The sequence below is a fragment of the Tyto alba genome, unplaced genomic scaffold, assembly GCF_018691265.1.
Source record: "Tyto alba isolate M040663 unplaced genomic scaffold, T.alba_DEE_v4.0 Super-Scaffold_28, whole genome shotgun sequence".
NCBI lineage: Eukaryota > Metazoa > Chordata > Aves > Strigiformes > Tytonidae > Tyto > Tyto alba.
The window spans coordinates 1921212-1946789 of record NW_024881302.1 but is presented as its reverse complement, the minus strand read 5'-3'; the positions used below and the strand labels follow the sequence as shown (position 1 = coordinate 1946789).

At 59.3% G+C, this 25578-nt stretch overlaps 1 protein-coding gene across 2 annotated transcripts in view; it reads left to right on the top strand.

Annotated features, from left to right (window-relative positions):
- SLC9A3R2 (SLC9A3 regulator 2) overlaps window positions 1–25578 on the top strand; it is a 39039-nt gene that overhangs the window by 3765 nt on the left and 9696 nt on the right. Inside the window, exons 1-3 of one of the 2 annotated variants that reach the window (XM_042798348.1) lie at window positions 303–356; window positions 939–1196; window positions 22992–23168. In XM_042798348.1, the coding sequence (XP_042654282.1) occupies window positions 318–356; window positions 939–1196; window positions 22992–23168 (474 nt within the window). In that variant the 5' untranslated portion in view covers window positions 303–317. Of the gene's footprint in view, window positions 1–302; window positions 357–938; window positions 1197–22991; window positions 23169–25578 lie in introns of those variants that run through there. The other variant, XM_042798347.1, reaches the window with a different exon arrangement.

Below are 25578 nucleotides of genomic sequence, written 5' to 3'. Positions count from 1 at the left end.
CTCTCTGTGGCTGCTGGCAGGGGGTCTGGCGACGATTTCGCTGTGCCCTGGATCTGCCCCGTTCCCATCACAGCCCGCCCTGGTGTGATTTACCCCCCTGCCTGGCTGCGGTCCGCTCCTCCCGGCTCTCCTCGCCGTGCCGACACCGCGAGCTCCTTTCAGAGCCGCTGCCAGTCACCGATGCCGGGGCAGCAGCCGGACAATGGGCCCCATTCAGCGCTGCCTGGAGCTGGATCCCAGCAGGGACGGGGCCCATCTCCCGCTCCCAGCACTGGTTTCCCTTATCTCTGCTGGCCCCTGGCACAGGCTGGGGGTGAATGCGCAGATCGGGTTCTTCCTTTCATAAATCCACCCAGGTGAGGAGATAGCTGGTACGTGGGTGCAGTGGGGAGCACCCAATGAAGGCAGCCCAAGCCACCAAATGCATGCGTGGGTGCTCAGTGCCTCCCTGTGCACCCCAGCTCTCCACCCCGCCCTGGGTATGCAGGAAGAAAGACACCCAAGATCAAGGAAACGAGGATGTGAAGGACTGTTTGCTTGGTGGGACAGATGATGTTGTACCTCTAAGGGATAAAACCGGGGAGCAGGGTTTCTGATGCTTGTGGGGGGTCGGGGGGGCAATGAAGCAGACTCAGTGAAAGCTCCTGTCCGAGCAGAGCAGGCAATCCCGGGTGGTCTGTGCAGCTGCCCTGGGGTGGGCAGAGCCATTGCCAGCATCACCTGGGGCTGCAGGCAACAGGCACTCCGTCCTGGGGGTCCCCTGAAGCCACGCTCCGCCCTTCCCATCACCGATGGCTCGAAGTGACAGCAAACCGTGCCCCTTGCAGCAAGTCCGAAGCTGCAGGAGGGTGTTGGGGAGTTGCTGGTCCTTGGGTCCAGCTCCTGCGGCAGCCGGCAGGTCCCCGGGGTTTCGGCTCAGTCGTTCTCTTCCTTTCCAGGTTGTTCAGCGCATCAAAGCCGTGGAGACGGAGACCCGCTTGCTGGTGGTGGACAAGGAGACGGACGAGTACCTGTGCAGCCTGCGCCTGACGTGCACGGAGGAGATGGTGCACAGCGGGATCCTGCTGAACTCCAGCGTCTCGCCCGCCAAGCCGGTGGGCAGCGACAACGGGGAGGTCTGGAAGCCGCAGCTGGATCTGAGCGGGGGCAGCCTCCAGCGGCACTCGCACAGCTTCTCCTCGCACGGCAGCAGGAAGGTGAGGGCTGAGCGGGGCGGCGGGTGGGACTGCGGGGTGCAGAGCCTCCCTCTTGCCAGCACGGCTTGCTTCCCAGCGGAGAAAAACCTTCCCTGCGTGGCTGTTGGGGCTGGGGACCCCGCTGTGCCCTGAAGCAGTGGGTGAGCTGCCTCTTGGCCTCGTTTCTCCTTGCTCGGAGCAGCATCGGCTGCCGGGGGCTGTGCAGGTCTCTGTGCCCCTCGGGGGTCTGCCGGGGGCCTGGTTGGGGGGGGGGGCGTTGTCAGCCCAGGGCACAAGTGACCCCGCGGTGCCTCGGCTGAGGTCAGTGTCCCAGCCTGGGTCTCACCAGCCCGTGGGGACAGGCTGCACGGACCAGGGACGCGGCGAAGCTGGAGCTCATGAATGAGCTGCTCTCCCCTCCGTTATTTGCAGGAGGGAGGGAACATCTGGGGCGAATGTGTTCTCAGCTTTTTTGCTTAAATAGGAAGGAAATTAGCTCTTTTTCAAGTGGCCTGGGTCTGGACTGTGATTCTGCAGTAAGTGCCTTTTATTGGTAAACTCCTTTCCAAAAAGGAAAGAATTTGGGGTGGAAAACGTCCAATTTCCATGGCTGCCTTGCTGCTGGGGCCGGGCTGGCGGCGACGGCGCAGCTTTGCGCTCGCAGATAGCGGGGCTCGGGCCCGGCGCTGCCCTTGCTCGGGGCCTGAATGTGGCTGAGCTGGTCACTGTCACCTCTCTGCTGCCGTCTGTCCCCTTCCGTGTCCCCACGTGTCCGTGGTCTGTGCTGTCGGGCAGGGAGCGCTGGGGTTCAGCTGCCTCCTCAGCGTGGAGCTGCGATGGGTGCACTCTTCTTCCTCCTCCTCCTCCTCCTCCTCCCCAGGAGCTTGCAGGGGCTGCGGTGCCTGGTCGGCCTCTGCCCCCTCAGAGGTGTGGGGGGGGCTGGATGCTGGCCCACAAGTGTCTGTGGGGCTGCCGGGAGGACATGGGTGGGAAAATTGGGAAAGCTTCGTGTCCTCGGGAGCCCCCACGGAGTAACAGCTGAAGAAGTTCCCCCACGCAGATAAGAGGCGATCCTGGTATGAGGCAGGAGGCACGTGCATCTCCAGCGATAAGGAGAGGCTCTCCCCTTCAGTTCTCCCCTCCAAAAATGTTTGGCATCTTGCAGAGGAACCCCCCTTTCCTGGGGGTTGGCAGGGGCAGGGTTGGAGGCAGTATTTTTTTTTTTTTTTTTTTTTTTAATTGCATGGTTTGAAGGCCTGCATGATGATGATAGGTATGTTTCCCTTGGGGGGCAGGGGGGCTGGTCACCCCCAGGACAGCTGGTGGGAGAGGAGCCATTCCTGGGAGGAAGGGTGGCTGGGCATGGCTGGGGGTGACTTTCCAAGCTGGGGATTTCCTATCTTCTCTCTGTTTCGTTAGCTGGGTGCAATCCAACAGCGTGCGCTGACGGGAAGTCGGGCGAGGGGAACAGGACGGACCTTTCCGGCCTTTGGGTTTCGGCTCCTCCAAGGAGAGGGTGGGACGGGGAGAACCGGCCAGGGCTGGGGTGTGAGGGGGGAGAAGCACCCCCGTTTCCCCATAGAGGGGCTGGGGGCTTCACCTGGGGCATTTGGTGCTCACCCTGCCAGGGCTGGATAAAGGGACCTGCCTCGGGGGGGTGACGGGGTTGGGGACGGGGGGCTGCTGAGCCCGCAGTGCTGAACGTGTCGGGTGTTTGCAGAGGCTCGGGGCAGCGGCTGGTTTGCTCCTGCCTCCGCGGGCAGCACCTCTTTGTAGAGCTGCCTTGTACCCGGGTGCAAGGGCAGGGGTGGCTGGAGCAGCAGGATTTGCATCCCGCATCCTCTGCGGTCCTGCTTTGCTTCAAGGTGGTAGGATCTGCTCCGGGATCTTGATCAGGGTGAGGTGGCTGTCCTAGATCCAGAATGGCTGGAGGCCACGGAGGGGGGTGATGGTGCACCCCGGTTCCTGCGGTGCTCAGCCCTCCAGCACCGTGTCCCTGCATGGGGCAGCTTGAGCCTGACCCTAATCCTGCGGGTCACCGGCACGGGGCCCGTGTGTGGCGCACAGCTCCTGAGTGTGGGGGATATTTGGGACGTTCCTGCCCCTGCAGCTGTGGTTGGGTCAGAGACCTGTCCCCAACCAGGTTTGGAAGGGACCAGGCACTGAGCTGGGTGGCACTGGGAGAAGCTGGGCTTGGGCTGGCAATGCTTGTGTCTTTTGTACAGTTTTCCTGCTTGAAGGAGGAGAAAAGGCAGCTCCCTTCCCCCTACAGACCGCTGGCCCCAACCTACCCCTGGAGGAACTGGTGCCGATGCTCAGGGCTGCTCCCAGGGAGCAGCAATTTTTTTTTCGAGCAGCATTTGTTTATGTAAAGGCTGCAGTTTCCCTTGATTTGATTGTTCAGTGCAGCCCGAAGCAATGAGCAGCTGAAATAAAGAGGAGGGAAATCTGGCACCTGGGGTGGCTGTAGTGGTGGGCAGTGGGGAGATGATGCAGCAGGCAGGGTGGGCACAGCTCTGCCAGCCTCTTCCACGCTGCCACAGTCTTATTTTGCAAGAGGAGTGATCCCCCCCCCCACACACACCCGGGGAGAGCTGCCGTGGGTGGGGAGATCAACGCGCACCCCCAGCAGAGACCTGGTGTCCAGGGCCTTGTGCTCCAGGAACCACAGTAATGCCGTGAATAATTCAGCATGTATTTAAAATCAGGCTGCCTGCCCTGAGAGAGCAGGAGCAGGTCGGCAGGGCTGCTGGCACTGTCCCTGGCACCCTGGGGACTCGTGGCCGTGGTGGCCCCGGGGAGCAGGGTCTGCCTTGCCCCATGTCCTGCCTGTGCCGGAGGGGTTTGCCCGCTCGCTGCCGGCCCCACACCGTGTCCCCTGGGTGGGGAAGCAGCAGGGCATGTGTGCCCCCATGCCACGTTGCTCCCCTGTCCCAAACACATTCTCATGGCCATGGGGCTGTTTTCTGCTTTTTCCTTGGGGCTCTGGCTCTGCCCAGCACCCAGCCAAGTCCTTTGGGAAGCTGGGAGGTGATCTCAGGGTGGGTGGTAGGGGCTGTTTTGGGCGCTGAGCAGCTTTTATTGCAAAGGTGCCTTTGGGACAGCAGTGTGAGCTGGCGGTGGCTGTTAATTAAATGCCTGGGCTAATGGCAGGCGTGCTGCAGGGCTGGGCTGGGGCTGCTGGCCGGCCCGGAGGCGTTCGCAGTGCTCAGGTCCAGCAGCACCTTTGCGGGTATGACTGGGACCCCCTTCCTATGCCCACTCAGGTTTCATGCACCACGTTAGCGGCATCTTTGGGACTTGCCGCCTCACTGCGTTCTCCAGGTGTGTTTGTAGGAGAAACAAGAACAAGCGTGAAGTCACCGAGATGTGTTTGGGGTGATGCAGTTCCCCTCCGTTGCTGCTCCGGTCACCCCAAAGCACGACTGTGCGGCGTGGGTGTGCAAAGGGACGTTTACAGCTGGTGTTTATCTTTTGGAAAACCAACCCACGTCTTCTAGCTGGGGGATTCAAGCAGCCTGTTGGGTCTGGGAATTTTAACGTAGGGGAATTTGTGGCTGGTGGTTAACCGGCCCCCTGCTCAGGGAGGGATGGTGTTGCCTTGGCGTTGCTGCCGGCAAGAACTGCAAACAGCAGGAGAATGGGGGTCCTGTTGCCATGGGGGATCGTGGCCGGCTCTGTCACGGCTCTGTCACGACAGCAAGTGGCTCCTGCTGCCGCCTCAAGAGGAGCTGATGTGCCTGGGGACAGACGTGCTGTTTTCTGGAGGAGGATGGATGAGAGCCTGGGTGCCTGTTGGGACCCGCAGGTGTGGGGCCAGGGCTAACATTGAGGCAGTAAATATTTACACTCCTGTTTGGGTCAGGAATAAGAATTTTTTTCTGTTGCAAATAAAACTCTGCATTGCAACATCTTCAGCAGCCAGCTTTCTGCTGGCGAGCTGGAAGGGGAGTAACTTGGGACAGATGTTTTTGGAGAACTTTGCCAACTCAGTTGAGGCCCAAAATTTAGGGCTTGTAGAATAACCACAAAGATGTAATAAAACCTAACATGAGCAGAAATGTCTGCAGTAATTATGCGATTAAAAAAAAAAAAAAACCCAACACAAAAAAAAAACCCAAAAAACAAAACAAAAAGAAAACAATCCCAAAAAAACACCCGGCACACAAAAAATAAGCGTATGGTTTAAATTAAAGCATTTCCCTGCAGCATCCTGCGTTCCCCGGGCCCCGGTGGCGGGCTCAGACCTGTGGGCTGAGGGTGATGGGGGAGGACAGTAAAGCTCAGCCCCGGTACAACCTGGGTGAGGTTTCCACTGTGCAGGCAGCAGCTTGGGGAAACCCTCCGGCGCGGAGCCCAAGGAGCTGTGGCTGTGTCGCTGCCCTTACCACAGCAGCTATTTTTCCTGGGTGCTGCCAGGCTAAAAAAATAAAGCTGAAAGGAAGCCATTTGTGCCCCGTCGGGGGATCCATCACTGTGTGCTTAACCAAAAAAAAAAAAAAAAAAATCACTTTGTGGGTGCAGACATGGCTTTGCAGCGTGGAACTGCACGAAGGCTGCCGGGAGCTCGGGTTGCTGTTCTGCTGGGCTGAGGGTGTGGGATGGGCGGGTGGGTTCCCCCACTCCTGCTGGGGAGCGGGAAGGTGCCTTTTTGGGGGGGGGGGGGTGGCTGGGAAGCAGGGCGGTGGGGCTGGAGCCCCCCTGCAAAACCTGGGGTGCCCGGGGATGGCGAGGGCTCTGGGTGCTGCAGGAGCTCAGGCGGGGAGCGGCAGCGAAGCCCGGCTTGCTTTTAGGATCAGCTCTTCTAATCCCGTCGCAGAGGCAGGAGCGGGGCCGGAGCTGCGGGGAAGCCGGCGGCCCCGTGCCGGCGCTGACCCCGCTGCATTATTGATGGCGCCGGGCTCGCCGGCATCGTGTGTCACGGGTGGGCTCTGGAGCAGCTCCAGCCTCGTGGGGATGGGGGCTGGGGCCCCTCTCCCGGGGACAGCGGTGGGACGCCGGGGATGGTGGCCTGTGCTCGTGGGGGCCGTTCCGTGTGGGGCTTTGCTCGGAGGAGCGCGGAGGGGGGTTTTGCTTTTTTGGGAGGCTGCCCCTTTCCCACGCAGGCAGCAATAGGATAAACGCCTGAAAATAACTGATTTTTTTTCAGACCGTTGGTCCCTCTGACTCGGCGCTTGGTTAATAGGAGCAGGGTGAGACCTGTTTTTGCCGAGCCCCCTCCGTGTGAGTGTTGGGGTGTTTCGGGAGCTGGTTGCATTTCTGTTCCCCCCCCCCCCCAGTGTGCAGGCGGTGGGGAGCAGTGGGGTCTGTGCTGCTGGGGGGGGGGGCTCTGCACCCCAGAGTCTTGCAGGTCCCCCCCACCAGGCCCGGGGGGGGGGGGCACCCCCAGCCCCGTTCCCCCACGCGGTCCCATCTGCTCGTGCATTGGCAACCTGGGAACTGCTGGTTTTGGGTCGTTGGCTTCGGGGCTGGCGTCGCGATGCCGCTGGCTGCGGCGGGGTTTGCCGGGGGCCTCGGCTGGCGTTGTGGGGAGCAGCGGGCGCCGGCAGGGATCCGAGCCTCATCCTGCTGGGTGCAATCCAGCTACGAGATGGCACTTACCCGCGCTGCTGTAAGGTGAAGAAAACTGTGGTGCTTGCCGTGCTGGAGCATGGCAGGGTCAGCTCTGCCTTCCAACCCCCCCCCAAGGTCCTGCACACTCGCATCCTCCCAGTGCTGGGGGAAGGGGGTTTGCATGCAGAGCTCTTCCTTTCACGGGGACTGTGGCTATGGCCCGTCACCCAAAACACTCAGGAGCCCCAGGTGGGCTGCAGGGACAGAGGGAGGGGGGCTGAGCAGGCGTCCCCAGCAGCGGTGTGGCCAGTGGGTCCTGCAGAGGAGCCCGCCTGGGGAGTTATTTCTGTGCCGGGGCAGCGCAGGAAGCCCCTCCCGGGGAGGAGAGCATCCACCCCGCGGCAGAAACTTCCTCCGCCACGATATTTTTAGTGAAATACAAAGCAAGTGGAAGGGAGCTGGAGGCAAGAGGCAGATTAGCATCGGGAGGAGCTGCGCCCTGCCAAGGGCCTTTGTTCCTGGGGCTGCAAGCTCCCAAGGGACACCCGGTCTTGCTGGGGGGACAGGGGGGTCACCCCGGGTCCTGCCACTTCCCTGGGAGGGGGACAGGAGCGCGTGGGGGGGTGTCTGAATCCCAGCCCATGGCCTGGCTGCGGAGCGGTGACACTGCTGACACCAAGAGATGCTGCGTGTGGTCCAGCCGGCGATGTTCCCTTCTGCATCCTCGAGTAATCGGAAGCCTTCCCTCAAAATGGTTTCAAAACTGATATTAAATGGGAGCTGTTCAAAATGCAGCTTGCTCCGGCACAGCCGGTCCCGGCCCCCTCCGCTCGCAGGGATGCGCTTGAGCAGCTTGCTTTAATAACAGCCCTGCTTACAAGTGGGCTCCTCGCCAGCTGTTTAATGGTTCTGTTCAATAGTAAAAATATTAAATGGTTTCAAATAAATTAAAAATCTTCTGGCAGAATCAGGGCCTTCTGCATGTGCCCTGGCAGCTGCACGAAGCCTCTGCTGTGACTTTGTTCCATCCCGTGGAGTTTCTCTGGGCTGGTTGGGTTCCTGATCCTGTCATGGTGGAGGAAACCTTAAAACAGTATTGGATTTGGGTCTTGTTTTGGATTATCTATTTATTCCCCAAACCGAAATGAGTTGTGGAGGAGGGGACACACCGCATATTTCCAACTGTTTGTCCAGGACTGTCCCTGGTGCCACCCTGCAGTGTGGCTGGATAAAAACATCTCCAGGAGTTTGACCCCAAACCTGGTGATGCAGTGGGTCTGGGTGAATCCCACCCCTGGGCACGGGGCTGCTCCCACCCCGGGGGAGAGGGTGCCAGTGTCACGGCATTTCTCTTGGGGAGGAGAAAAACATGGAGCAAAGGTGATGTGTGTATGCAGACTTACAGCGTGCGTTCCCTGGGCCGGAGGGGGCTGGGGCGTCCTGCTCCCAGCTGGGCACACCCGACTTCCGAAGGAGGTTTGAAAAAGCAGTTTTTAATCCGTAAGGCAACATCCCTTTATGGTTGCAGCTCTGACAGCACCCCAGTGCAATGCGATGGCTGTGGCATCGCCTCTGTGTGCTTCGCTCCTGCCCTTGAGGTGGAGTGATTGACCCAGCGCCGTCGGGGAGCTCAGTGTGTCAATTAAAGTCTGAATCGCGCTGGTTTTGGCTCCCAGTCCTTGGCTCTATCTCCAGGTACGGAGGTTTTATGGGCAGTGATCTTGGGAGACTCCAGGTTGGGATATGAGACAGAGAAAATTAAATTCATAATCAGCAAAGGGTTTCTCCAGATCCGCAGGTCTCTAAATAAGGCGTTGAACCCCAAGTTGTTGACATAATTATTTCTGGCAAGATCCATATCGTAATTTAATTTCACTATGGCTTTTGCCTGGACTCCTGAGTGTTTTGGTTCCACTGCTGTGTACGCTTAAACCATAACCAGACTTGGAGCTGGATTTTGTTGGCTGAAGGTCCGTCTTTTCCCCCTAAAGCCTTGCAAGAGTTTGTTACCAGGTAAAATAAGCCAGTGGTAGATGTCTGTTAGTGGTGAGGCTGCGAAAGACAAACTGAAAAGTAGTTTTATGAGCAAGGGGGAGGGTAAGAAAGATGATTCTCTGTGGGTACTGGTGCCGCAGTGGTGTGCGGGGCAGCTCAGACTTGCCCTCGGTGGGGTCTCCAGCCCTGGCACCGAACCTTCCCGTGCGCTGCCCCACGGCCAGGGATGCTCCAGAGGGGAGTGGGGCAGGGAGCGGTGCTGAGTTGGGGTCCTGGGCCCCTCCATCACCTCCTGCTGCAAACCCAGCTGAGCGAGGCTCGCCGCCGGCACGGACCTGCCGCTCGCCCCGTGGCGTTACGTGATTTAAACCATTTTATGAATTTCCAGGGACTAATCCCGTTAAAGAAAGGAGCAGCACAGAAGGTGGCGAGGAGGGCTGATCCCTCCACTCCTGCCTTGGTGGGCTGAGCTCCCGACCCCGGGCTGTGCTGTAGCAGCTCTTCTCGGGGCCGGGGCTGTGCCACCCGGCTGGTGCTCAGCCGTGGGATGGGTCTCCAGTGGCTCGTCCCAAGCTCCAGCAGCTCCTGCCTTGTTGTGGCCAGCGCAGGGCTGGCTCGCTCACCCTGGGCTGGTAGTCACTTATGGGCGACCAAAGGCCGTACCAGGTAAATCAGTTAATTCCAGCCCTGGGGTTGTTCGTGGTTTGCAGGATTTAATTAAGGCAAGCTGTAATTAGCTCTAAGCGAGGTGAATAGTCTGGTTTGCCTGGGAGAGTTCCCTGCTCTTGTCTGGCAGCTGCTAACGAGCTCAGGGCTCCCGCTGGCATTGGGAGGGGGGGGCTGAGTCTGTCGCGGGGATGGGGTACGTGGGAGACCCCGCGTTGTGCTGGAGAGGTGCTTGAGGCAGTCTGAACGTGGGGATCCCCGAAGGTGGGGATCAAAATTGCCTCGTGCCGTCCCTTGAAGCGGCTCCTGGGTTTTTGCTGGGCACCCGGCTCTGTTTTTGGGGGTTTCTGGTGCTCCCCAGCCCTTCCCAGGGCCACGGCTCGCAGCCGGCACCGTGTGTGCCCAACGCTGTGCACCCGCCTTTGCCAGGGGTTTTTATCAGCGGGAGCAGCCGGAGCCTGGTGCTGGCTCCGGGGGTTATCATGGGAGGTTCTCCTGCTCTGTGTTGAAAATGTACTTTGTCCCAGACCCCCCTAGACTTTGGCAGAGCTGCCTCTGAACCTCCTTATCTGCCTCAGCACGGAGGTGCCATTTGACCACCCTGGCTGGAGATAAACACCAGCCCCTCTCCTGGGGAGAGGCTGCCGGGAGGGTGCTCAGCACCCCGCAGCGCTCAGCAAGCAAAGGGGCATCTTCTGTGATCTCATTTTTAAGGATCTGGGTTTAAAACGTGGCACTTCTGGAGCTGAGCATCGCAGTGGTGCGGGCTGAGCGAGTGAGCCCCGGTGTTCCCTGGTTGTGTGAGGTCTCAGTTTGATCCCGTGTTTTCCAGCAGTGTCGTGGGATGGAGCTGGCACCGGCATTTTGCAAAGGAGGCCGTGGAAAGAGGGTTGAGTTGTGTGGAGGAGGTTGAGAGCCCCAAGCAGAGCCATGGACCTCGGGTGCCATGTCCAGATCAACTCCATGGGCAGATTTGGGGCAAAAGCTTGGAGTTGTGGGGTTTTTGGGAGGAGGGGGTAGCTTGCATGTCAAGCCGAGGGCTGGGAGTGAGGCCGCTCGCTCCTGCCTTTTGGAAAATTGCACCCCCTGGATATTTCATTGCAGAATTTTTAAATACAAAAGGCCTTACATTTGGTTAACCCCAAGCGCGGGTGCCACAGCGCTGGCTTTACTTTCATTATAAGGAATGCAGAGGATGTTTGGAGCCCTCCCCCTGCCCTGTTTCCTCCAGCAAACCGTGCCGCCCAGCCAAGACAAATATTGGTAGTAAACTATTGAACTTCCCTGGTCCCAGTGCTCCCCGGCGCTCACAGAGCAGCGCCTGTTCTCCCGCTCCCCTTCCCCGGGCAGGGGCCGGGCTGGGGAGGCACAGATGTGTCCCCACGCTGGGGGCAGCCGAAATGCTGCTGTGCGGTGGTGGGAGCTGGCGGGGGCACGGCGAGCGTGGGGCTGAAGCATCACCTGCGGGGCTGCACCCAGCTCCTCCTGCCCTGTGCCCAACGCACCCCTCGCCCCAGCCTGGGCACCGGGGTGGGCTTGGTGGCCGAGCAGGGGGGAGACGCTCAGCCCCAAAGAGCCAGCGCGGTGGCTTGGGCGAGTTATCTCCCACCCTTGCCTGTGCTTTATTGGGCTCTGCGAGTCTAAATATAGCACCCGTGGCCGCTTCCTCCAGGGCCAGGGAGGCTGCGGGGGGTCAGGGGGAGGACCAGGAGCCGTGTCCTTGCTGGCCCGCGGTGCAGAGCACAAGCTTCTCCGTCCCATTTCCAACGTCTCGGCTGACAGCCGGCACTCTGCAGGGCTGCGGGTTAGTTATTGACTGCACTCCGTCCCCCCAGATCAGACTTTCGGGGGCAGCTCTGCGTGGGCTTGAGCAGGATGGTGCTGGCTGGAAGCAGCTGTGAGATGTGGGGTTGGGGACGTGGTGCTGCGATGGTGTCCCGCAGCCCTGGCACGGCCGTGCAGCCCGCAGGGTGCAAGCCAGGAGTTGGGAGCCTGAGCAACCTCAACCCTTGAGAAAAGATCTTCCCTTCCCTGGGTGTGGGGCTGGGAGAGGCCCTGCCCGTACTGGGATATAGGGGGCTCTCTGGGGAGGGAGCGGTGCTCCCCGCGGTGCCCGGTGCATCGCCCGTACCCCTGGCACGTCACACGAGAGCCCTTGTCATCTTGACAGGGATTTCCCTCGGCGTCGGGAGCGCAAAGCTGGTGCGGCTGGATTCCTGTTAATTGACCCCGGGGGTTATTAAAGGCAAGGAGTGGGGCCGGCGTTAAGGAAGGATTGGGTGATTGCTCAAGGCTTGGCCGCTGTGAGAAGCTGAGGAGTCCAGAGGGCAGGCTGATGCCTGGTCAGCGGTTTCACGGTGCACAGCTCCAGGGCTGTGAGCTCTCCGTGCCCCGGGCGGAGGGAGGGAGGGAAGGGAGCACCCTGCGATGGGGAAAGCTCATTCCCAGCATCTCCCGCTGCCTTCCCATCGCCCGCAGCAATCCCCCCTCCTCTCCTGGGGGGCTCATGGCGAGCGTGGGAAGAACTTTTCCCCCTGTTCCAGCGGCTCAAGCTGTGGTTTGAGCCCTGCACGGTGACTGACACTCCTTGCATCCTTTCCCTCCTGCCCACCAGAAAACAGATCCCTCTGGATCTGGTGAGATCCCTCTGGATCCAGAAAGGAGATCCCATGTTTCTCCTCTTGGATAAATCCCAGCCTGTCAGGACCCACGCTGCTGCCCTGCCTTGTCCTGGGGCCAATCCCTCTGGAGCAGGGGAGCTCACCAGTATCCCAACTGCACGTTCCCTTGGCAGATGGTGCTGGAAAAGTTGTGTCTCAAAGAAAACACATGCACGTGGCGGTTTTGGTCTCCTCCATCCTCCCTGCCTGTGTCTTTCCCTGGGCTGTTCCCTGCTCCCAGCCAAGCCTGAGCTGCTGTTCCTGGCTCCAGCCTTGCCTGGAGGAGAGCGCGGGTGCCTTTGCTCTCTGATTCTGCTCAAACGCCAACAAAGCGGTGGGGTAAAAACAAATGCAAAAAAAAATAAATAAAAAAAAAAAAACAAACCCAAAAAAACTGCTTCTGGCGGCTTGTGGCTGAGAAATTCCACAGCTGTAGGATTGCTGAGGAATGGTGGGGACAGCTTGGCTGGTGGCATCGCTGCTGGGGGGGAGGCGGGTGGGATCAGACAGAGCCCACGGAGTCGGAGAGGGCTGGCAGGACCCACACCAGCCAGCCGCCCTCGCTGGGGGCTGTGCCCCTCGGGGACCCTCACCCGGGCTTGTCCCCACCGGGGATGCGTGGTCCTCACCAGGACACGGCCCCAGCCCCCTCCTGAGAAGCTCCTCTGCGCTCAGGGATTTCCCTAATCCTGCAGCACAGCGCATGGGATTTTGGAGTGGGGCAAATTTAGGTTTACCCCCTCGCCTTAGGGCACCAGCAGCTGATGAGGTCGGGCTGTAATTTCTTTGGCAGCAAAGCGCTTGAAGGTGAAACAGTGGTGGGAGGCCGTAAAGAAAATGCTTTTCCCATCACCTCACTCCAGTGCGGAGGGTGCCCGGGGTGGGGGCAGGAGCTGTGCTGTCCCGTGGGGCAGCCCAGCCTGGCAGGCACTGTCACCGTGGGCTGGAGACCAGGCGTCCTCCCCACCCTTCACATCCTTCCTGCTCTTGTTTTCTCCTGCCCGGCGGTTTCTCGGGATAATAACCTTTTGTCATGTCTGGGGCCGTGGCCGAGGTCCAACTCTGTGGCAGGGTGCTGGCACGGCCACCCCACTCTCCCGGGGGATCTGCATCCCATAATACTTGGAAGGGACCAGGTTGGGGGTGCACAGGCTTGGGGAGGACCTGGACACTTTGGTGCACAGCTCGGGGAGGGCGCGTACCCCTTCCTCATGCCGCTCCCGCCGTGCCAGGGGACAGCGAAGGACCTCCTTAATTTTTTTTTTTTTTTTTTTTTCTGATTGCTTTGGCGTTGCCCTGGAAAGGGCTGCTGGGCTCTGCGGGTCACCAGTGACAAGTCCCATTCTTCCTTGTGTCTGAGATGGCCACGGGGCTCGGGGTGAGTGTCCCTGGGGACGGTGGGTCCCTGCTGAGGCTCAGCACCGCGCTGTGGCCGTTCGCGGGCATCATCCTTCCCCTCTGCAGCTGTAAGGAGCCGTCCTGCACAGCTAATCCCCCCCCCCCCTCCTCGCAGGGGCCACCGTCGGGCTGTGACCCAGGGCAGAGCAGGGATCAGCATCACCCCGGTTAGCACAGCCAGCCCCGACTCGGTGCTCCCCACAGCAAACCTGCCAGGGGCTGGAGACTCACTGGAAATATCCAAATTACCGTATTGGCTGCGGTTCCTGCTGCGTACCCGGGGCTGGACACCTTCCACTGCTAATTGGGATCTCTCGGCTGTCTCCCAGCCCGCCTGCCATCCTCTCTCGCTCCCTTTGTGCCGTGCGTTGGCAGAGAAAGCGGGGGGGATGCATCCAAAGGGCGCTGGGCGTGCGTGTGCCGGTGCAGCCCCCCGGGGCAGAGAGACAGCGCCTGGCTGAGCCCCCCCCCGAGCTGGCGGGAGGATGCTGTTGGGGGAAACCAGCACAAATCTCAATGTCTTTTGCCCCTTTAAAAACAAATAAATAATGATTTTGCTTTTTGATGCTTCTATCACTCAAATCCAGCTGGATCAATTTAAAATAATTGGAGCAATTTGAATAATGGAAGCAATTTAAATAAGCTACAAAAGCCCAGACCTCGGCTTTGGGGCTGACAGCCTGCACAGGCGGGCGAGGTGTTGGGAGCCAGCAGCACCTCTCCTCTCCTCCCAGTGATATTGAAGATAACTCTGCTCATTTCAGGGTGATCGCAGGCCCTGCCGAAAAGCATTTCGTGGCAGCTCAGCTGTGTTTGAGCTCAGCTTTTTCTCTCAGGGCTGGGTGCTCCCACAGTCCCCGCTCATCCCCGGGGAACACCCAAAACTTTCTCCTGGCTGTTGCAGTGTGGAGGCAGCAGCCCTCACTGCCAGGGAGATGCTGTGAAGCAACGAACTTTAAGGGCGAGTGTCAGTCAGGCTGTTGGGGCTCTGCTGGAAGAACAAAGGGAGGTTTTTCTCTTTTGACCGCTGGTGTCAGAGCCGAAACACCTCCTCAGCTAACGGGGCGGGTGGTAATTAGAGTTGTGGCTGTATAAAAATGGAAGCAGGTTGTTTACTGAGCTGGTCCTGCCTGAGGATTTATTCCTGGCCTGGCTGGTGAAAAACCTCTGAATTACCCCCCCTTTCTGTAGGTGCTGGGAGGGGGTCTCACCAGCCAGGGGCACCTTTGAGTGCTGGAATTGCTGCCTTTTTCCCCAAGCCCAGCTGCGGGGGGGGGTGGGGGTGCAGCCCGGCCCCTGGGGGGGGGGAAGGGGAACATCTGCTTGTGTTTCGGTGGGCCTGGCGTCCCACCAGCCCAGTCTCCCCTTCCCCCTCCTTTATTTATAGCATTTCACCAACATCTGGAGTTTGAGCTGATTCGGCGCTGGCTGACTCCGAGCCGGGGGATGGAGCTGGGTGAAACGTGGGCGGCCGGGGAGGGAGGGAGCCCCCGAGCCCTTCCCTGTGAGGAGGGGGGTGCAGCATCCCGGCGGGGAGCTGAGGACCATCCGGGGGTTGGGAAGCCCCCAGGAGCATCCTCGCCGTGCTTTTCCCAGCTATGGGAATGGTGGGAGAGCTGCTGCGTCCTCGCCCTGCAGCACAGACCTGGGGGTGCTCTTCCCCCCCCCCCCCCCGCCCAGTGGTCCTGCTTTCTAGCTGGGTTTTGAAGCTCCTTTGACATTTGCCACCAGCAATCGGCCCTGTCCCCCCCTGCAAAGTGTCACTAAGGTCCCCCTGGCCCGGGGGGATGCAGGGCTACAATAGCCCCCTTTCTGGTGCTGCTTTAATGGGAAAATTTGAGTCATTCCTGGGGGAAGGGGAATGAAAACCAGCCTCGCTGTAGCGGGCGGCGGATCCCTGGCACGGCAGCGACTGGAGGCAGTAATCCTGCTCCTGGCCGTGGCCCGAGCCCAAAGCCTCCCCGGTTCTCACGGCGAGCAGGGCTGCGGGCACTGCCGGCAGCCACGGTGAGGGCTCCTGCTTCTTCCAGCTTCCCTCGTCTTTACGACATGAAAGACAGCCCGTTTTCATGGCAGGGATGCAAAGACCCCGCCCCGTCCCCTTCCCAGATCAGGCTTGCTTAACTTTAAGAGCATCTCTAAATCGGAGCGAAGGCAGCAGCCTTTGAGCTTCCAACAAAACTGTAGTAATAATAGTGGCAATTAAAGCTTGCCTGCGGCTCAGCTCGGCTCCCGGTATAACCATTACTGCCAAGGGAGGGTGCCTGTGTCGGGGCGGGTGTAAATGGGCCCCTTGTTCTGGCGGTGCTGCGGCCCCGGGCCCCCTTCCTGCGTGAGCTTCTCCCTCCGCTCGGCTCCTTCCCAGCTCCCGGCATCGCCCCTCGCGGCTCTGCCTGCGGTGTTTGGGCTTTGGTCGGGATCTGGAGCTGCCCCTCTCCTCCAAAGGTGGCTGGGCATCCCTCAGTCCTCCCTGCCTGCAGCAGAAAATCCAAATTGCAGGGGATGGAGAGGTCCTGGCTGGAGGTGGGACGGCGGGGACTGGCGCTGAGCAGTGTCCCTTGTTCCCCCCCAGGACATCTCGGTGTCCTGAGGTGGCCGTGGAGCAGGACAGGAGCCCAGTGTCCCCCCCCAGCCCCGGTGGGCTCTGCCAGTGGAGGTTTTCTTTGCAGGGAGCAGGCGAGCAAAAGGAGCCATTTTCTGACCGAAACCACATGTGAAAGGAGAGGAAACGCCGTGGGAGCTGACTTAAAAGAAAATATGTTAACAATGTAAATTAGGCAGGAATGCTCCTGCCTGTGTTTTCTCCACTTCAGCCCGAGCAGAGGCGGAAAGGCTCGACATGTCGCAGGGTGATGGGGAGCCTGGAGTGCATCCAGGCGGTGCAATTCCTGACCGAGCGATGAGAGGCTGTTTGGTTGCCCCCTAGAAAATGGCAAAGCCCAGCGGGCTGGGCCGCGGAGGGACGGAGCTGGTGCAGGGAGCAGCCCTGAAAGCGCCGGTCGGTGCAGAATGCTGTGGGTGAGGTGGTCCCAGGCAGGATTGAGCTGATCAGGGGGTGAGCCCCCCGCTCTCTGGTGATCCGGTGATGGAGCCGAGGTGGCCGCCGTGCCCAGGGCAGGTGAGTTCAGCTCCGTTTGAGCAAATCCCCGTGCTGGGGGAAGCCGGAGCTCCCGCTCCCATCGTGATGCTGCCTGCTTCCCGGCTGTGCTGAGAGCGTCCCTTCAGCCTCAGGGTGTGGGGCAGGGGTCCAGGGGGTGACCCCCCCCTTGCTGAGGTGCACAGCAGCATCGTGGTTTTGGCACGCTGGTCTGCGGGAGCTGCTTTACCCCACGGTGTGCCGGGACCCGCCGGGCTTCACAGCAGATGGCACCGACCCGACCTTGGCTGCTGGCCTAGCTCCGTGTCTGTGCAGGCCCTCAGCTCCCCTCCTCCTCCTCTTCCTCCTCCTCTCCTGGGGCAGCCGGGTGTCCGCCCTGTGTTTTATTCCTGGGGTTCCCAAAGCGTGACTTTCCAAGGGTGTTTTAGCCCATCTCGGGACGTGCCTCTGCCCCGTGCCCTTGCTGCAGGACAGAGGGGCTGGAGACGGTCGCGGGAGGTGGCCGCATCCCGGGGCGGTGGGACCCGCCGCCGTTCCCGTGGATTTTTGGGCTGAGCTGCCGGGCGAGTTTGCAGCCTGCAGCATCCGTGCTCCTGCCTGCGTGAGGGAGGTCTTTGCAAAGCCCTTTTCATCCCCGTCCCGGCTCACAAGTCCGGCTGGAGGCGGTGGGTTTGAAGGCACAGGCTGATTTTGTGAGTTAGTGTTCTTTGGGAAGGTGGAGGCGCTGGGCAGGGGACTGGGGGGAACACAGGGACAGCCCCTGCCCAGAGCTGAGGCGTGGGGCTGGGTCAGTGGTGATGGGCGAGTAGGTCTCTGACACCAGTGGCCTCAAACTTGGGCCAGCGTGTGGGCACTGGAGCCAGGAAGGGGCTTTTTTTAGGGGCAAGTGGGTTTTGCTTGGGCAGCGGAGCGTGGGGGGGCTGCTCTGCTGCCCCTTAAAATCCAGGAGGTGAGTTTGTTTTGGGAAACAGCAAAGACCAAAGCGCCGGCGGTTTGGTGCTTCTGCGAGTGGATTCTGCCTGCGTGGAGGCTGGCACCCACTAATTAATTGGGTGGGAACCCTTTGTTAATAGGATTTGGTGACATTTATGGTATTGGCTCCGTGGGGGAGCGTGCCTGAAACATCCAGGTGTATGGAATGGGAATGGTCCCGGTCTCTGCAGGGACCTGCGCGGGGGTGGCACGAAGCCTGTGCTGTGGTGGCCTAGTGACCTGGGGGGATGTCCCCAGGGGACCCCGGTGAGCCAAGGGGTGTCCCCGCTGGACCCCAGTTCCCAGCAGCAGCACCGAAAACACCAAGGGGGGAAAAAAAAAAAAATCAGATGCTGCAAGAGTTGCAATGAGATTGTGAGAGCTGGCAACACCCAACCAGTCTGTTGGGTTTTTTTGTTGTTGGGGTTTTTTGTTAATGTGTTCTTTTTTTTTTTTTTTTTTTAATTGAAAGCATTTCATTGTTATTTAATGTCTTGTTTGTGCATTTTTAAATGGACCAGCTTGAACAGCGTTTCCGAAACCTTTTTCCTTCTAAAATGATGATGGTTTGCCTTGGGCAGCGGCTGCAGGGGCGGTGTGGCGATGCAGCCCATGGTCCAAGCAGCATTTATCTTCACGCACACACACGTACCTGTGGACGGGTATAGGCAGTGATGTTTGTAGATGGAGTTTGCCGTGCCATGCCATTGCTGCTTAATCCAGTTTATGAAGTTAATGGCCACTGGTTGCCTCTGGATTCCTAGAAGAAAATTGCTAAATATTGCAATTTTTGGTGCACGCCATTTATTTTTTTTTTTTGCATGCAGATAGATGGAAAATACAGTGAATTTTTGTTGCTTTCTAGTAGACCGGTGAATCTAACTTACCCAAACTGGTTTTTATGTTCTTGGTGTGGGAGAGGGTGGCAAAGCCTCCTCCGGAGCAATACCGAAGCGTTTCTGCAGGGGTGAGTGGTGGCGGGTTTCTGGGAGCCCAGATAACGTGCCACTGTTACAGGGAACGCTTCGTCACAGGCCTTGGGTTTCACAAAGGCAAAATTCCCCCCGGGAGCTTAGGAAATTTCTTCCCAGAACACAACCAGGGAAACGTTGGCACCAGTCGAAAAGAAAATAAATAGCAGAGCTGGCAAGAGACACAGCAGCTCCGTGTCAACAGAGCACGTAAGCGCAAAGTGTTTGAGCATGTGCTGGGGTCTGGGTGAAGCGAGGGGAGCGTCAGCGTTTGCTTAATCCCAGGGAGGGGCTTTGCAGAGTCGTGGTCTAAGACCTGTTTTTTCCAGTGGCCAAGGATTGCGTTAGTCTGGAGGTTTAAGAGCCCAGCGAAAGCCCTGGATCATCTCTGCGGGAGGTTAAGCAGTTTTGCCCGAGGTTTTCTGCTCAGAACAGATGCTGAATTGGGATTTTTAAAAATCTATTTTTTTATTTAAAACAGAGATCTTGAATTCATTTCAATTACGGACCTTGAATTCAAGATTTTGTGGGGAAAGTAGAGCAAGCCCGTGTAGGACACAGCACCAGTTACGGCCCTTGCAGCCAAGGGGATCCTGCAGACGAAGCTTTCCCCTGTGTAGTTTATTTATTGAGTAATTTGGTTTCACTGGTGATCTCAGGGGATCCCCCAAAAGCAGAGGGACTGTCCTGGCCAGCTTGTCCCCCCACATCCCCCAGCCACACCTCAGGGATCCCTGTGCTGGGACAGCAGCTACAGCGCGGCATTCCCAGGTGATTTTCTCAGTGCTTTTGCCCTGCTGACCCCATAAAAACAGAGCGAGAGGAAAACGGTTTGAAAAAGTCATTTCTAAACCCAAATAGGTGATCCCAGACGCGTTCCCCTTGTGTCCCCTTTTCCTAGCTGCACTGAGCCCCGTGCATCCTTTAAGGTCGCGCAGATCCGACCCTGTTCGGTCAGTTGAATCATTTCCTGTTTTCTTCAGTTTTTGAAGAACTCCAAGGCAAGCTGGAAATGTTTGCAGATAGGGTGAACCGACTGCTCCGGGGCCATGGGAAAAATACAGGCGTGTGAAATCTGTGGAGGGAGAGGACACGAGCGGGAGGTCGTGCCCGGCGGAGGGGCTGGCCCTGGCCCTGGAGCAGGTAGCTGAAGCGCTTGCTTTGGCAGGAGCGGGGTTTTATCCACCAGTGGAGGTTGCACTCGTGGTATTTTCCCTTTTAAAAACCGATCTGTGCGTTGAGGTGCCGATGCCAAGAGCATCTCCCCAGGCAGGTGCCTGTGTGGGCTCTCTTTTTCCCCCCAAACTTGTCCTGGCAGCATCCCCGCACCCCCAAAGCCCTGCTGCGGCGTGTGAGCAGTTGGTAAGGCTTTTCTTGCAGCTCCCTCTGTGCTGCTTTTTTTTTTTTTTTTTTTTCCCTTTAAATAAAAACCCCCTGCATTTCCAAGTTAATCTCTGTAAATGGTCAGGTACAGTCTGAGCAAGCCCCAATGCCCATGGTGGGTGTGGCTCTCATTTTTAAGTGCTTTTTGAAGAATTTGGTGCTTTGGCCTCGAGGTGTCTGGGTGACCAGCGTGTCCCTCCTGCACTGGAGCATCGTGGGCAGCTCTGACCTGGTGTCCAGCAAGGGCTGGTCATCTCACATCCCTCTTTAATTCCCAGTGCTGGGATTGAGCTGGTCAAGTTGGTCCTGAGTCCTGGTCCACCTCTGTCCCCCCTGGGCATTGCAGCTACGGCCAAAATTCCCCCTGCTTTTTGCCCCAGGACTCCAGGACCCACCTCATTGCTCACTGTCGGCATGCACGGGTGCAGGTGGGTGCAAATGGGTGCAGGTGGGTGCAAATGGGTGCAAGTGGGTACAGATGGGTGCAGGTGGGTGCGGGCGGGTGCATCTCCAGCCCTTGCTTTGGCCAGGGGTTGCTGAGTGCTGGTGCTTGGCCCTGGGGGAGGCTTTGCTCTCTCCTCCCTGCTTTGGGGTTCAGCGGGACTGGGGGGGTTCAGGCTGTCAGTCCCGGAGGGGCTGTGTTTGGGGAGAGCTCAATGTGAGGGAGCGAGTCGCAGGGGGAATGGAGGAGGCGGTTTGGTGTGGTCAGCCTCCCCGGGAAGGTGCAGCTTTGAGTAACGGGGGGGAAAAGTGGCTTTTCTGCATTCGTATTCCCAATCCCACCCCAGCTGCGCGGGGATGGAGGCTGCAGTCACGCCAGAGCCATCCCCTGAAACAACTCCAACCCACCGTGAACCCTGCCAGCTCCAGTATTTCATAAGCAGCTTGAGGAGAGCTGTGCTGTGACATTTATTTACATCCCATTGAGCTGGCGGGTGTGGGGGGGGCGTCGGAGCAAGCGCTGGACGGGGCGAGTTGGAGTTTTTCCCCCCGCAGTGAAGCAGTCGTGGTGGGTTTCCACCTCCCCTTGCCCCGTCCCCAAGTCTCACCCCATCTCCAGCTCTCACCCTGTTGCATTAAACCTGTGACAGGCAGTCGGTGCTTTGGGGGGGGGTGGGGTCCAGAGCCCCGGTTTGCCAGGTGGCCACGGTCACCGCTCACGGCACGGGGACACATTCTCTCTGTGGCACGAAGTGGCTATTTCTTGGGATTTTTTGGGTTTCTCTCTCACCACCTGTGCCTCCGTCCCCCGCCAGCAGCAGCAGCGTCACCCTGGCTGGGTGTGTTTGTGTGACCGGTGGTGCCTGCGCTCGGCGCGGGTGACGGTTGATGTCCTGGGCCTGGGCATCCCCTGGCCCTCTGCAAAGTGGGGAACCCAGCTGGGGGGCGGGGGGGCGGGGCAGGGACACGCGTTGAGTAATATTCATCGTATTTTGCCATTGGCATGAACGCGGTGCCCCTGGGGTGGATGGGCGCTGCGGGGCTGCTCGCTCCATCCCCCTCGGCAGCCGGTGGCTCCGTGGCCGCGCCGAAGGGGAGAGGTGGCAGAGCCATCCCCCAGCGTGGCAGGTCCCTGGGGGGTGGCTGCTCTGCGTGTCCCTGCCCGGCGCTCCTGTGGAAAACCCCTTCTTTGAAGGGATGGAGGAGACAGGATCGGTCCCCGGAGGGACTTAGCCAAGTGATGAGCCAGCAGTGCCCCGGTGATCAGCTCTTCGCTGCCCTCCGTATTTGCCCCACCGTGACATGCAGTGCCCAAAAAGCACCTGGTGGCACTGCAGACGGAGTTATTCCCCACCATCACCGGGACACGTGAAGACCCTGCGGAGAATCCGGCTCCACGGTGGGAGTGGGAAACGTCCTCTGGCTTGTTCGCCTCTTGCCGCGCAGGGTCCACGTGCAGCTGGAGCCCCTTGGCATCATCCCTGGGGGTCCCCTACGGGGATGGTGGCCAGGCCAGGTCTCCTGGGCATCAGCCATGGGCGCCCTCAGCTCCCGCAGCCCTTCCCGGAGAGGAAGCAGCTTTTAAGTGACATCGAGGGTGTTTTTACAGAAATAACCCCAAAGTGCTGCAAGTGCGAGGAGCTGGTGGCGCGGTTTGGTGCTTCACGGTACTTTTTGGCGAAGACGGGAAGGTGGAGGAAATCGCTGCGTGGGTTTTTAATTTGAAGGGAAAAGCTGCACGAGATTTCACCGTAAACGCGATCTGGAAAGAAATCAATTAAGCAGGAGGGGAGCGGCATTTCTTTTAATGAAAGGTTAAAACTCAGCCACGGGGGATGTTTTCCTGAAACCACAGATGAAAATGCAGTCCCGTATCTCCGAGGCGGCTCTTGCCAGGGATGCGGTGCTGTGCCGGGCGCTGGTGCTGCCCAGTGCGTGGGCTGGGAAGGGGCTGGGGGGACACTGGTGGGGAGAGCAGCATCTGAGGGAGTGTGATGGGTCCTGCAGGCCTGGAGAAAAACCGGTGTCTGTTGCTCCCCCAGCTGCCTCGAGGAGCCATAAAGCATTTTTCCGTGGGATGGGGGGAAGGCGTTAAACTCCTCACGTGCTCCTGTACCGTCCATCCTACAGCAAGCTCAACCTTCCCGTGCTGTGGGGAGCTGTCAGGTGTGGGGTTCATCACCCCGGCCCCCAGAGCCCCTCCGTTGGGAAGTGATCGTACCCACGGGTGATGCCAATGTCACCAGGACCAAGGGCACGGCACTGCCTTAAATAAATAACTAAGGTTAATCCAGTGTCTTGGTGAGCCTGTGTGCTTTGCCTGGGCTCTCGGGTTTGGTTCCTCCCTGCCCGGGGCTGTGGCCGTGGGGCTTGGCTGCTGCTGGGGGGGGTCTTGGCATATGGGTGGACTATATCTGAGCTGCTTCTGGCAAAGGAAATGCATTTTTTTGTTGTTGTTTTAATTTTTTCTGTAATGGTTTTGGACAATTGATTTTCTAAAATAGACTCAATGAGAGGAAATTCATTTGTTAACCTGTCCCTATTCAGGGGAGTGGGAGGACAGAGTGCAGATATGGTGCTTCCTTGGTAGCTTTATTTACGGTTGCGTCTGCTTTAGAGCTAAACCAAACCTATAAATTAAATGTTTTGTCTCTTCCCCAACCTCTCCTCTGTTGATCAGGATTTAAATGGACAGAAGGAGCTGTGCCCACGTCTCTGCCACCTGAAGAAAGGCCCCAGTGGCTACGGCTTCAACCTGCACAGCGAGAAGTCCCGGCCGGGGCAGTTCATCCGCTCGGTCGACCCCGACTCGCCGGCCTTCAGAGCGGGGCTGCGGCCCCAGGACCGGCTGGTGGAGGTAACGGCGTGGGGGTCCGGCACCTCCCTCCCCGGGAAGCCTTTTGGGGTTTCCTCAGTGTACACCGTGCGGGGGTGTTCGATCCTGCCCCAGCCTGGCAGGGGCAGCCGGGTCCTGTCCCCCTCTTGCAGGTGGGGGGAGAGCGACAGCAGAAGTGATGGGACCCGCGGGAAGCCCGAAGCTGAGACAACCCCCCCCCATCCCGTGACCTTTTCCATCAGATCCCCCCGTGTGTTCTTCCACAACACAGAGCCATAAGACCGACGTGGGTGCTTAGGCAGCGACTTGCTGGTCCTTCAGCAGCTCATTCAAGGCGGGCACTTGCGAGCGCTGACATCTAGATGATGCTGCCAGCTCCAGGGGAGGGTTGGAGCAGGCGAACCGCTGCCCCCGCGCCCCTCCGGGTGGTTTGGAGGTGGCAGTGGGGTCCTGCGAACAGATGGGGTGCTGGATGGGTGCCCATCTCCCCCCTACTCCAACCCAGCAGCACGGCGAGCCCCGTAGTTGGGTGGCGTTGCCTGATGCTGCTCGGTGCAGGAGCTGGGTCTGCCCGCTGCAGCAAAAGGGGTGTGGGGGACACGTGGGACCCGTCCCAGCGCTGGGGATGGGGGGACCTCCTGCCCCCAGCCCCCCCCTCAGCCTGCCAGGGGTGCAGGGACAGGTCAGTGCTGCCCAACCGAGCTGATGCGCTGCCAGGCAGGTGTTTTGAAAAAGGGGGCGGGGGGGCGGGAAGCTTTGCAGAGATTTTTAAGACACAAAATTGTGAAAGATGGGGAGAAACTGCTCTTGGAAGCAGCTTCCCGTCACTGAGTGCTGGACAACACAAGTTTTGCTGTGGCTGGGAATTGTCCTCCCTCCGGCTTGTTTGTGCCTTGTGTTTTTTCCCCGAAGAGCTCTGGGCAGCGGGACGGGCAGGGCTGGTTCTGGCAGCCATCACCCCTCTCGCTGCGGGAGCACGTGGACATCCCCGGCTCTGGGTGCTGCGGGGTCCTTCCCCACCAGAGTGAACCCCAAAACCCTCCCGTGGGGACCAAGCTGTGGCCTTTGCCGCCGGCTCGGGGGCAACGTGTGGAGTTTGTGCTCCTGGAGGAAAACGCTCACGTCCCGCAGAACTGGGCAAGTTGGGGAAATACCAAGACCACAGCACTCGCCCGCTTTCTAGCCCCGTGACTAATTGTTCCCCGGCCGGTGGGAGCTGCTGCCTCTTCCCAGCACCTGAAAGTTTAATGCCAGGAGCAGCGTGGGGCCGGGGCTGGGAGCGGGGCACTGGCGGCAGCGGCTCCCGGCAGCGTGGTGTCACGGCGAGGGGTTGTGTTATTTATTTATCGGTGCTTGGCAGAGCGCCTGGCACACACAAAGCGGCGAGGGGTGAGCTGGCGAGCTCGGCAACCTGATCCCCTCCCTACCTGCTCTTTGGGGCTTTGATAAATATTTGATGCCCCCCCCCCCCCCTCCCCGCCTCCCCAGCCCTGCAGCCCTGTGCTGCCTGGCCAAGCTCAACCAGGGGTGAGCACTGGGCATGAATTGGGGTGAGCTGGAGTGGCAGGAGGGTGCTGCTGGGGACAGAATGTGGTTACAAGCCAGCAGCTGAGGTAGTAGCCAGTGAGATGCAAAGCCTGGGGAGGGGGTTCCCCTTGTCCCGAGCCCTCAGGACCCACTTCTGCCCCAGGTTTGTGTTCAGGCATCCAAAACACAAAGGGGAACCCAAAGTTTGGAGCTGGCCCAGCTCAGGCTCTGCAGTGTTCACCTGCCTTGTCCCTTTGGGGTGGGGACGAGCAGCTGTTGCCTCTGCAGCCCCCCAACAGCCTCAGCACGACCCAGAGGCGACGGGGGCTCATCCCTGCTGTGAAATAACCGGGGCTTTGCAGCGAAAGGGTCCACGGCTGGGCCAGGACCAGCCTCATCTGCTGTCCCGCTTGCCAGCGATGGGCTGCAGCCTCCTGGGAGCTGCTGGGGCCGCCGGGATGGGGTTACCCCGGCTCCTGGGCTCGGACCCTGGCTCTGCCATTGGTGTGCTCTGTTCTTTGGGGGCTGGCACGGGAGAGGGCAGTTGTGTGTCTGCAGGCGGAGGAGGGATAAAAATGTGTTGATGCTGGTGATCCTGGGGAGCCGTGGCCCTGCAGGAGAGCAGGCATGTGCATCCAAAGCATGCAGTTAGAACGTTATGTGTGGCTTAAAAAAAAAACAAACAAACAAACAAACAAAGCCTGCTGTCCACTTCTCCTAACTAAGGTCTTTCTGTGCTAGACGGATTTCTGAAGTCTTTGATTTGTTTCACAAAGCTGTAGTAATGGAGTAGCTCTTTTTAAGAGGAGGAGGTTACTCTGTGCCCGGTGATCTCTGCCCCAGCCAAACTCACGCACGGCTCTGCCATCCCACGGGTGGGCACCGGCGGGTGCCAGAGGCAGGA